At 45.0% G+C, this 12695-nt stretch overlaps 1 protein-coding gene across 1 annotated transcript; it reads right to left on the bottom strand.

Moving 5' to 3' along the window:
- Positions 1-1129: 1129 nt before the first annotated feature.
- On the bottom strand, positions 1130-7270 carry ostn (osteocrin). The gene is made up of 5 exons (XM_020110826.2): positions 7055-7270; positions 5047-5142; positions 3765-3997; positions 1358-1502; positions 1130-1268 (listed from the first exon to the last, which is right to left on the bottom strand). Exons 1-4 carry the CDS (start codon positions 7253-7255, stop codon positions 1415-1417), a joined length of 618 nt encoding a protein of 205 aa, XP_019966385.2. The 5' UTR covers positions 7256-7270; the 3' UTR covers positions 1130-1268; positions 1358-1414.
- Between the last annotated feature and the right edge of the window lie 5425 nt (positions 7271-12695).

Here is a 12695-nt window from a genome sequence, read left to right as displayed (position 1 = left end):
GTGAGTCGCACCATCATCAGCCTGTAAATCCTATTTATGGTTCATGTCGTACGTTGTGCTGATGCTGCAGAACCTGAATCAGCGTTTTTTACTACAGCTCCTGACGGAACAACACCAGCAGGCGTCTGTTGATTTTAAAGTTGTTTTCTATTCATCTTTTTAATGAGGAGCATTAAACAAACTGGTGTCATGTCTCCGAAGCTTCTGTTATAGAAACACAGATGCAGACGACTCGTTGGTGCAGTGGATCCACTCGTCATCTGCTGTAACAGACCTGCTGCCCCAGTGAAGACATCGAACTAAGACATCGAACTAAGACATCGAACTAAGACACAGACGTTTCAGTTTGAGCGTCGAGGCGACGGACGCCTCCGGTCAGAGTCTCGGAGGGGGGGGGGGGGGGTTGCGATGCATTCAGGTGACAGTGAACATCCAGCTTCATCCAGTTTAATCAGTAACAACGTTTACATGGACACCAACATTCACACTAGTGACCTTGATCAGGATTAGACATTAAGTGTGGATCCTGATGGTGGACAATGATCTCAACGAGACTTCTTGATGTACGTCTCCTCTCGTATATAAATGTTGCACTGATTTGTGAATACGAGTAACGTGACTGACTGATTTCTTGTTTATAGAATATTCCATCAGAGTCCTGTTTACATGTTATAGAACAGTCTGATTATGATTCATGTCTTAATATCGTTGTTGTAACTTTCTGTCTTCACACTGAGGTCATGTGTCGTCCCCAGCTGTCGTATGTCAAAGCTCCAACATGTGGACATGATGACAATAAGGTCAGATTGCTCCACATGTCGTCATCAGATTGATTATATAAATATTTTAGTGACTGAGTAGAAATGTACTCAGGTTAAGTTAATCAGGTGAACGTAGTCGATGTTTTAGTGCAGACGTTTTTCTTCTTTGAGGTTTTATAGAAACTAACCGAAGGTTTCGAACGTGCTCGGTGTTAAGACTTTCTGCTGCTGAGGACGTGAACATGATGGAAACCACACGGATGATTCAAGTCACTTTGGTTTGATCTTTTCTTTGGTCCTGACACTTCTGCAGGTGTGACGGATTCACGGAGCAGCACCTGAATGCATCACTGCACATTCATTGCTGTGGGGTGGGGGGTGTGGGGGGGTGGGGGTGCGCACAGGTTGAAGGCGAAGGTGGATGATTGGGTGATAGGCATTTGGTGGGCGTGTCCCAGCAGGTGACTGGCAGTTGGTGATTGGCTGTTTCATGCATCTGTGGTGAGTCTGCAGAGAGAATTTAAAGTTCTGGTTTTAACTGAAACTACAAACAAAGCTGTGATTTTCATTGTGACTGATGGTGACAGTGACTGTACCTGTCCAGAGGGGGCGCTGTAGAGAGGGGGCGGGCTGTCAGAGGTAGGGGGTGGAGCCTATCCTCTGCTGTTCGGTAGACGACTCATGCCAATCCTGTCGATGGGAGGAGGGTTGACTCGTCGCCGTGGCAACTCTGCGACTTTACTTTGAAACAAGAAGAATGAAGAGATAAACAACACTGCAGAGGAAACTGGTGCCACTTCAAAATAAAATAAACAGTTCTGCAAAATTCTCATTTTCCTCCGCAGCTCATATTCTCAACTTTGTCTCAGGTGTGTCTCAACTTTGTCTCAGGTTTGTCTCAGGTGTGTCTCAACTTTGTCTCAGGTTTGTCTCAGGTTTGTCTCAGGTGTGTCTCAGGTTTGTCTCAGGTTTGTCTCAGGTTTGTCTCAGGTTTGTCTCAGGTGTTTCTCAGGTGTGTCTCAGGTTTGTCTCAGGTGTGTCTCAACTTTGTCTCAGGTTTGTCTCAGGTTTGTCTCAGGTTTGTCTCAGGTGTTTCTCAGGTTTGTCTCAGGTGTGTCTCAGGTGTGTCTCAGGTGTGTCTCAGGTTTGTCTCAGGTTTGTCTCAGGTTTGTCTCAGGTGTTTCTCAGGTGTGTCTCAGGTTTGTCTCAGGTGTGTCTCAACTTTGTCTCAGGTTTGTCTCAGGTTTGTCTCAGGTTTGTCTCAGGTTTGTCTCAGGTGTGTCTCAACTTTGTCTCAGGTTTGTCTCAGGTTTGTCTCAGGTGTGTCTCAGGTTTGTCTCAGGTTTGTCTCAGGTTTGTCTCAGGTTTGTCTCAGGTGTTTCTCAGGTGTGTCTCAGGTTTGTCTCAGGTGTGTCTCAACTTTGTCTCAGGTTTGTCTCAGGTTTGTCTCAGGTTTGTCTCAGGTGTTTCTCAGGTTTGTCTCAGGTGTGTCTCAGGTGTGTCTCAGGTGTGTCTCAGGTTTGTCTCAGGTTTGTCTCAGGTTTGTCTCAGGTGTTTCTCAGGTGTGTCTCAGGTTTGTCTCAGGTGTGTCTCAACTTTGTCTCAGGTTTGTCTCAGGTTTGTCTCAGGTTTGTCTCAGGTGTTTCTCAGGTTTGTCTCAGGTGTGTCTCAGGTGTGTCTCAGGTTTGTCTCAGGTGTGTCTCAGGTGTGTCTCAGGTTTGTCTCAGGTGTGTCTCAGGTTTGTCTCAGGTTTGTCTCAGGTTTGTCTCAGGTGTTTCTCAGGTGTGTCTCAGGTTTGTCTCAGGTGTGTCTCAACTTTGTCTCAGGTTTGTCTCAGGTTTGTCTCAGGTTTGTCTCAGGTGTTTCTCAGGTTTGTCTCAGGTGTGTCTCAGGTGTGTCTCAGGTTTGTCTCAGGTGTGTCTCAACTTTGTCTCAGGTTTGTCTCAGGTTTGTCTCAGGTTTGTCTCAGGTGTTTCTCAGGTTTGTCTCAGGTGTGTCTCAGGTGTGTCTCAGGTGTGTCTCAGGTTTGTCTCAGGTTTGTCTCAGGTTTGTCTCAGGTGTTTCTCAGGTGTGTCTCAGGTTTGTCTCAGGTGTGTCTCAACTTTGTCTCAGGTTTGTCTCAGGTTTGTCTCAGGTTTGTCTCAGGTGTTTCTCAGGTTTGTCTCAGGTGTGTCTCAGGTTTGTCTCAGGTGTGTCTCAGGTGTGTCTCAGGTTTGTCTCAGGTGTGTCTCAGGTTTGTCTCAGGTTTGTCTCAGGTTTGTCTCAGGTGTTTCTCAGGTGTGTCTCAGGTTTGTCTCAGGTGTGTCTCAACTTTGTCTCAGGTTTGTCTCAGGTTTGTCTCAGGTTTGTCTCAGGTGTTTCTCAGGTTTGTCTCAGGTGTGTCTCAGGTGTGTCTCAGGTGTGTCTCAGGTTTGTCTCAGGTTTGTCTCAGGTTTGTCTCAGGTGTTTCTCAGGTGTGTCTCAGGTTTGTCTCAGGTGTGTCTCAACTTTGTCTCAGGTTTGTCTCAGGTTTGTCTCAGGTTTGTCTCAGGTGTTTCTCAGGTTTGTCTCAGGTGTGTCTCAGGTGTGTCTCAGGTGTGTCTCAGGTGTGTCTCAGGTGTGTCTCAGGTTTGTCTCAGGTGTGTCTCAGGTGTGTCTCAGGTTTGTCTCAGGTGTGTCTCAGGTGTGTCTCAGGTTTGTCTCAGGTGTGTCTCAGGTGTGTCTCAGGTGTGTCTCAGGTTTGTCTCAGGTGTGTCTCAGGTGTGTCTCAGGTTTGTCTCAGGTTTGTCTCAGGTGTGTCTCAGGTTTGTCTCAGGTGTGTCTCAGGTTTGTCTCAGGTGTGTCTCAGGTGTGTCTCAGGTTTGTCTCAGGTGTGTCTCAGGTGTGTCTCAGGTGTGTCTCAGGTGTGTCTCAACTTTGTCTCAGGTGTGTCTCAGGTGTGTCTCAGGTGTGTCTCAACTTTGTCTCAGGTGTGTCTCAGGTGTGTCTCAGGTTTGTCTCAGGTGTGTCTCACACTCGTCCTACCTCTGCTTGTTTGTTGCCTGTTTGGTTTCCATGGAGCTGACTGACAGGCGGTCCAGAGGTGCGTTGTTGCCGGGGAAACTCCTCTTCCTCTTTGGCTCCATGACATCATTCTCCATCCTCACCAGGTTGTCCAGTAGGAGCAGCTTTGCTGTTAGCTCCTCCCTGTCCCTCTTCACTCCACCGGGACGGAAACGAAAAGCTGCCAGAGGCCTCAAAAGGGGCCGGCCTACATGCTGGAACACAGGATGGGATAAGGCTACATCCTGAAATTAAAGGTCCCTGATGATATGAGGTGAGCTCCAACACAACTGGCTTTTTGTGACTCTAAACAAAAAAGTACCTTTAATTATTTAAGAAAACAATTTGAACTTTTCTTTCTTAATTCATTATTGATGTTCATTCATGTGTCAATAAACAGCCGGAGACAGATTCATTAAAAAAGAGGAATAAAGTGAAGTTAAGAAAATAAAAAACTCGACCGACAGGTTTGATGTTCTACAGTTTAACCATTAACTTTATCATAAATAATGATAAATACAAAGAAAACACAAATAGAACCATATGTGGTGATATATAATAATATATATATAATTTAACATTAGTAAAACAATGTGACGTCTGCAGGGTGGAGGTCAATGAATCATCTGAGAATGATGCAGACAGATGTAAATGTAATATATAAACATCTGGATGGAGGTTGTCCTCAGTGTCTCTTCCTCTTTGTGTCAATAAAGTTGTGGCTGAAGTGAAGTCTTTTATTTTCTGTGAGGGAGGCTCCGTTTAGAAAATATTGACCTCAGCAGAGAAAAGCCTCCCTGCTCCGCTCAGTGTTTTCTTACGTCAGGACTCCATGTTGTGGATCAGCTCTGACGTCACGAACCCGACAGCGGGTCGTGGCTGACTTCCTGTCCGCCCGCTGCCTCCGATGAGTCAGACGATCAGGTTTCATCCAGACTAAACAGAAACCACCTTCAGGGCCTCGTCCGCCCTGACGTTACATCGTGTGATGTCGGCACAGGGGCCCTCAGAGGGAGGGGCCGTTTGGTTTGGCCCTCGGGATGATTTGATAAGAAACAATCTGATCTGATCTGATCCAGGTCTGAAGCATCAACACAGGAATCAAAAACCAGCCATGGAGAGAAACGTGATGATGAACGTTCATAAATCTTTGTTCACAATCAACGTTCACCTCCTGAGTTGGAATGAATCTAAAACCATTGACGGCAAAGAATAAACAATATAAATATATTAATATATATTATCCAGTAACATTTCCACACACCTGCGGCTGCTGCTGGACTCTGAAGCTTTCAACGCTGCAGTGCAGCACAGTGATGATCAGCAGGAAGGAGAACAGCAAACCGCTGCAGGACTGCATCTACAAGAACGAGAGGAGCACCTGAATGCATCACAGCTAAAACAAGAGGAGCACCTGAATGCATCACAGCTAAAACAAGAGGAGCACCTGAATGCATCACAGTTTTAACAAGAGGAGCACCTGAACGCATCACAGTCTTAACAAGAGGAGCACCTGAATGCATCACAGTTAAAACAAGAGGAGCACCTGAATGCATCACAGTTAAAACAAGAGGAGCACCTGAATGCATCACAGTTAAAACAAGAGGAGCACCTGAATGCATCACAGTTAAAACAAGAGGAGCACCTGAATGCATCACAGCTAAAACAAGAGGAGCACCTGAATGCATCACAGCTAAAACAAGAGGAGCACCTGAATGCATCACAGTTAAAACAAGAGGAGCACCTGAATGCATCACAGTTAAAACAAGAGGAGCACCTGAATGCATCACAGTTAAAACAAGAGGAGCACCTGAATGCACCAGTCATGATTTACGTCATTGTGTTGATAAAAATAAATTGTATTTGTATTATTTTCTTTATAAATCACTGATAAAACTTTCTGAATGAAACGAGCTGAATGAGCTCAGAGGACAGATGATGAATAAAGTTAGTGGGAGGAGTTCAGGTGATAGATTCCTTCAGTAACTCACACGATCATCAACGTGTGACTTTATGTTTTCTCACCTCAGAACATTCTGGAATCTAACGTCTAGTTTCTCTCAGGTTTTATTGATTCTCCCTGATTTAAGGCTGAAACTGGACGACACGTTTCCACCAAATTTTTCTCAAGTTTCAAAGTCATCTCCCATCTCACACACACACACACACACACTCACACACACACACACACACACACAGCAGGACACTTTTAGCTCAGCTGACGGGTGAAGTGTATTGTCCAGCAACATCGGCTAATTTTAGCATTTTCCATCCCTACAAATAAACGCCTTTTGACCGTTACATACACGCACGCTTACGTGCACGGCCCTGCATACCCCTCCTTTCCCCCTGATACACACACACACACACACACACACACACACACACACACACACACAAGAAGTGAAACACATTATTCCCTGCAAACTGATGCTAAGGCAGTCACACACATTCTTCATGATGCACAGACTGCTGTGCACGCTCACATACATGCACACAAACATAAGCAACCAGACATGCACACACACACACACACACACACACACACGAACTGTGAACTTCTCCCATTCACACCACTGCTGATGCTGACCTACTGCAGCTCTCATTCATGCACGTGTGAGGACACACACACACACTCTGAATTCTTCCACTCACAAAAATACCCTGTTTCCTGCTGCCGACTGAAATTCAGCCTCATTATCACAGATTCATTAGAAAACACCTGAACAGCAAAAAAACTATATCAGGAACCTTTAGTGTGATTAAATTTAACAAATTAAAAGATTTATAGTTTGTTTTGAACCACAGAGAATAAAGATCTATTACATCTTGTTGAGATAAGCAGCAATAACAGAGAACATCAAAGTTGACATTTACCAGAATTAAAAATACTACCATTAAAAACAATCGTGCAGAACATCACATTAACGATTTCATCCGAAGAAGAATCATCTTTTTTTAACCACAGAATAAATCTGTGTCAATCAGTTTCTGCAGAACTGATTTGTTCAGTTTAGAAAAATAAAAACAGAAGCAGCTGAAATGAGTCGCAGTAAAAATCCAATGACAAATTAAATATGAAAATAGTAAATGTGAAAACATTTTGCTGCAAAAACTTTTCTCAAACATATTTGGGATAATAATTAAAAAAAGAATCACCTGGTTTTGCAGAGTCAACCTGCAAGAGTGTGAACCTGTGCACACCTGCACACACACACACACACACACACACACACACACACACTCAGGAACATGTATAAATGAGTGTGTACCTTCAGTGTGAGTCTCTGTGAGGAGGAGCGTCTCTGTCGTCTCTTCTCTCTGTTCCTGTCTTGTTGTGGCTTCACATCAGGTTTTATAGCAGCTGCCCGGGAATCTCCTGTCCAATCAGCAGCCTCCGCTCCTGTGACATCACTTCCCGTGCTTCTTTTGTGTGTGTGTGTGTGTGTCTGGAATTTCACCATCAGACCCATTACCTGTTAATGAAACCTCCTGGGAGCTCCTCTCCTCTCGTTCCCTCCTGCAGGTCACTTTGTAAAAACAGGTTCATGTGTGGGATGTGTTCTCCACAGTCCGGCTCAGTCCGACTGAAGCTGCGTCTCAACCCGTCGATCACTGGGACAATAATTCACAGCGAGAATAAGATTCCACTTCACGCAAAGCAGCAGAGCTCCTCTTCTGTAGGCGAACCCTATTAGGTGATGTAACGGTTACCACACTCGTTTTGGCTACTATGATCATCGGGGGGGAAGAGTTATGCAAATGACCAACAACTACTCAATCTACTTCGAGTACTGAGTACAATAAGGTACTCTATGACTCTTTTAAACCCTCAGAGACATAGTACAGATGTACAAGGCCAGACACACAACAACTAGCACACACGTTTTAAAGAGAATGAGATTCACTGGCTCACGACTTCGTTCTACTTCTTGGAGAAACTTGTTTCAGAAACAAATCTGATAGAGAGAGGAGAGGAGCTCAGGAAATCTGTCCAAGCAACAAAATGTCTGAGAGCAAGAGTTTGAGCACAAGCAGAAAAAAAATGTAAACACAGGCAGAGTCTGTTTGAGTGTGAGCGCAGGACTTAGAGTGAAAGCTTCACAGTGTCTGAACATGAAATCACTGAGTCCTGATCTCAGACTGAACCACTAGCTCTGAATAAACCCAAGAAAACTTCAGCTGTGAGCTCAGACCAGAAGAGGAGTTCTGGGTCTGGATCCAACTGAACCTGGTTCTGATGGTTCAGTGAAAACACTTTGTTGGACAGTTTGGACTTTTGGACCAATCACAGGAAGTAGAGACACATTAAACCATAGAAGAAGAAAAGAAGACGATATGATGTTTGAACCAAGAGGACGTTCATTTGGTGCATTTCAACTAGTGTAGAGTACTGTGGCGTACTGGAGTACTGTAGTACTGTAGTACTGTGGAGTATTGGAGTACTGTAATACTGTAGTACTGTAGTACTGTGGAGTACTGTGCTTCGTTCATTTCCTCCGTTCAAACAAAAAAACTACTACCCCCCCAACTGACGACAGACGCCGTCTACAAACCAATCATAATCAAGTACAGGTAGACGACGCCCACATCAGTGAGGTCACACCGGTGAGGTCACATCGGTGAGGTCACATCGGTGAGGTCACATCGGTGAGGTCACATCGGTGAGGTCACAGCGGTGAGTCGCTGTGAGGCAGGAGAACAAAATGAAAGTGCAACAGACGAGAGATGAAGTGTCTGAACTTTATGAGTGTGTGTAACAGGAAGTGAAACCCTGTCATGACGGTGGTTTGCCAGATCAGAGTCAGCCATGTTGTCCTCTCTATGGCCGTTACTACGGGCGTCTCTGTTGTGGTGGTTGCCACGGTGACGTCACAGAGGATGCCGGTCCAAATTTAAAGCCCAAAACACCGAGCGCCAGATTCATGACTCACCTGTCGCTCTGTGTTTCTCACCTTCACAGGTTGTGTGAGTTTAAACTTTACAGTTTGACCTCTGCTGGTTCTGGTCCGGCCTCACCTCCACGAGGGAACGCCAAGTTACACCACCGCCACGCGGGACTCAGCTGACGGAGCTGACAGCACCTGGTTCCACACCAGTTCTATATCGTCATGGTTTAACAGTGTGTGTGTGTGTGTGTGTGTGTGTGTGTGTGTGTGTGTGTGTGTGTGTGTGTCTACCTGTATGAGGACACTTTTGGTTCAACACATTTTGTTTGGTCCTCAAGTTAAATTGGCTGTTTCAGGGTTAAGACTTGGTTTAGAGTCAGAGTCAGAGTCAGAGTTAGGGAATGTATTAAATCAATGAGTGTCCTCACAACTATAGAGAAGTATGTGTGGGGGGGGTGGATGGGGGTTACATGACATCAGAAGGTCGTCACTAATTAAAGGGCGAGTGGACGGAGGGGGGGGTGTTTCCGTCATTATTAGCCTGTTAGCTGCAGTGTCATTACTGTTATTAACCCAGGTGTGTTTTCTCAATGACCCAATCCTCCGTCCTGAATGAATGGAGCGAGGGATGGATGGAGGGATGGAACAGAGGTCGTCCAGTCCCACGGGTGCGGCCCACCATGGGGGGGAGGGGGGGGCTGTCACCCCTGGCAACAGCGACACAAAGAAAAAAAATGCTCTGGAAACCGAACCTCCATCACCAAGAAGGAAGTCGAGCCATCGTCTTTATTTACAGTCGGTGGTTGATACGATGACGAGGAGTCAGATCACAGCAAAACAAACACCACCAATTCAATGTCTCTTTATAATAATAATAATAAACATATATATATATATATATATATATATATATATATATATATATATATATATATATATATATATATATGTGACACAAACATACATATCTGCCACACTTCCTGTACCTGTTTCAAAATAAAAGCACTGTCGAGGATCCCGGTCCTGAGTGTAGAACACAGATCTTCTTGTCTTCATGTGCAGTGGCAGCAGAAAGCTCAGGCAGCAGCTCTGCAGCGGAGTCACGCCCTGTGTGAAAACCGGCTGCTGGTCTGTTGTAAAAGGATTTAAAAGACATGACTGAGACGATGTACCTTCTCTATAAGAACAAACAAACTGCACCCAGAGACTTGATTTCCTGTACGAACATGGTAGAAATGTACTTTACCAACACTCACAGCTCTGACTGGCTGCTGCTCTGTTGAGTCTGTGACTGTTGATGAAGAAATGAAACTGATCTGCTGACACCAACTTACAAAACTTCTTCAGTCTGAAACTTCATCAACAGAATTGACTGATTTATTTCTGACAGTTGATCAGCGTCTGATGATTCAATCAGAGACAACATTTCTTCTCTTTTTTCTGAAGGTCACAACAGAAGCAGTATCCTGTGACACCCCACCTTAAAAAGCGGAAACTTAAACATGTCTTTTGTCGACTGAAGAGGAAAAGAAAGTGTTGCTCATTTGTTTCCCTGCAGGATTTGACCCGGTCGTCCTCCCGTTAGTCCGCCGTCCTGCCGACTCGGCAGTAACAGCTCCAGTTCACATCACAGCTGATGATTCACTGAGATCAGATGACTCCGATCTTCAAGCCAAATCAAGCTTGGAGGATTCCCCTGGACATTCCCCGCTGTCCTCTGTGTCTCGCCTGCAGCTCTCCTCAACCTCAGTGTTTACTCAAACTGTTTTCACACTGAAAACTGAGATTTAACTCCCTGACGCTCGCACCTGATCGACCGACTCGATGCCGGTCTGGACGTCACGATGAGCTGCAGCAAAGTTCCACATGAACTGACTGAAGAGGCTGTGAATGTTGACGCACTGACGTTGGTCTGAAAACAGCCTGAGAAGAATTTTAGAGTCTCCTTGTGAAACCAAGAATTCACTACATCCAGATTTTATTTGTAATTACACTAAAGTACACATACTCATTAATAAGATATAAGAACGATTTTCTGACAAATCACTGAGGTTGAAAAACCTGACCAGACTTGAACTCGAGATTGTCCGAACAATGTTGTCCTGACATGTTGTGTGGACATGTTGTGTGTGGACATGTTGTGTGGACATCGACTCGTTCACAACAACAGGAACATGTGGGGGACATTCAGGTGAGGGGTGGAGCCTGTAGAGCAGCAGGAGGTGGGACTAACGTCTAAATTCTTCAGTGTTGTTGTTTACAGCTCGTCCACACGGTGTCGGCCCTCATCACCAAAACATCTGGAACCTCTTCGTCTTTCCAAGTGGACGTCTTCGTCTTCTACGTGTACGGCTCCTCTTCTTCATCCTGAGACATTTGTGTTCTTCAGTTTAACGTCCGTCACGTGTCAGAAACCTCAGAGACACGCCCACTCGCTCACTGGGAAGGTTCCAGATGTTTTCTCACATGGACTCACTCGGACATTATCCAGAGTTTCCAGGGCGCTGCAGGAGAAACTCTGGTGAATGTCCGCAGCAACTGACTTGGACAATTTCAGGAGTTCAGTGTTCTGAAAGCAGCGAATGTTAAAGAAAGTGAAAAAACAACCAAAGGGTTATGTCTTCTTCCTCAGGTTATGTCCCCTCCACTAAATGTGTCCAGTAGCTTTTGTGTAATACTGCCGACAAACTAACAGATGAAAATAATAATGAAGTGAACTGAAAGTCACGATGAGACATGAAACAATGATGATTAGTTTGAGTTCTGGGTCAGTCGCCTCAGAAACCAAGTTCTTCTGTGAGAATTAAAGATCGACTGAGACGGAACCGTCTGTTCTGCTGCTGCTCTGATTTACCTACAGAAACGTCTTCAGGCTCCAGCAGCTGTGATTCCAATGTCAGCTCCCAGAGGATCACAACCCCGAGTGCTCCGACTCTATTTCCACGATGGGAAAAAAGACACAGATACAGTACATTCTGGATTCTTGGATCACAGAATGTGTAATGAGGAGCCCTGAGGATGGAATACTACATACACAGATATGCTGAGTCATAGTAACAGAAGAAAGGAGGATGTTTCCTTTCAAGGACCAAAATAGATCATCTGCAGTTTTCAGGAGAATCTATCAGCAGCTTATCGTTGTGCTTTAACCCACGATGATCACGTCACCTCGCTTCATCTGTTCAGATGAGTGGTTCTGGACAAATCGTTGCTTCACTACAGGTAACTTGTGAAGAAGAAAAGAGCTTCATCACTGTCAGAGCAGAAGATGGATCACAACTCACCAAAGTGTGAAGTGTGAAGTAATCAACTCTGTCCTTCAATCAATCAGGGTTTGACAAGGTGGGACATTCTTAACCCTCAACAAGAGTAAGGACAAATGTCCTGATGCTTGGAACTAAAAAGGTTTTATTGCTGATCCACCTGCAGAGCGCCTTAGTGCCTTTTAGCTCTGCTCTTTCTGTCATGTCCGTATCTCTAAACCTACATGTATGTACAACATATATGTTTAAACCATCATGGACTCTCTGGTACCTTGTGGAGAACCTCTAAGAACCCTTAATAAAACCTGGATACTCCAGGTAACGCCTCAAAAGTCCCTAAATCATCAACACGAACCCCTTTAATGTCGAAGTAATCTCCTCCCACTGAGCCTGGGCTCTGTCGAAGAACACCCTGAGATCTGAACCAAACTGCAGGAGATCAGAGTCCTGCTCAAGATCCATGAGAAGAAAATCTCAAACACCTCAAACCTCTTCCTTTAAAAACCCTGGACACCAGAGCCACGTTCAGAAACATCATACAGTCACTTCAGAACCTCATGAAACCCTGAAATGTCAGTTAATATCCTCGAGAACCACAGAGCGACCTCTGGTCATGTGACACGTTTTCAGACGTTAAAACTGACATGAAGCTGAAACGTGGACAGAGATCGCTTCAGTTTGACAAACCAGTAGAATGGACACAGACTTGAAGAATCTTCTTAAACACGTCGTGTTCTGATCCTCCTCAGGAAAACATCTGC

This window comes from Paralichthys olivaceus, chromosome 11, assembly GCF_024713975.1.
Source record: "Paralichthys olivaceus isolate ysfri-2021 chromosome 11, ASM2471397v2, whole genome shotgun sequence".
Taxonomy (NCBI): Eukaryota; Metazoa; Chordata; class Actinopteri; order Pleuronectiformes; family Paralichthyidae; genus Paralichthys; species Paralichthys olivaceus.
The sequence above is the reverse complement of the archived record's forward strand: the minus strand, read 5'-3'. Positions and strand labels throughout refer to the sequence as shown.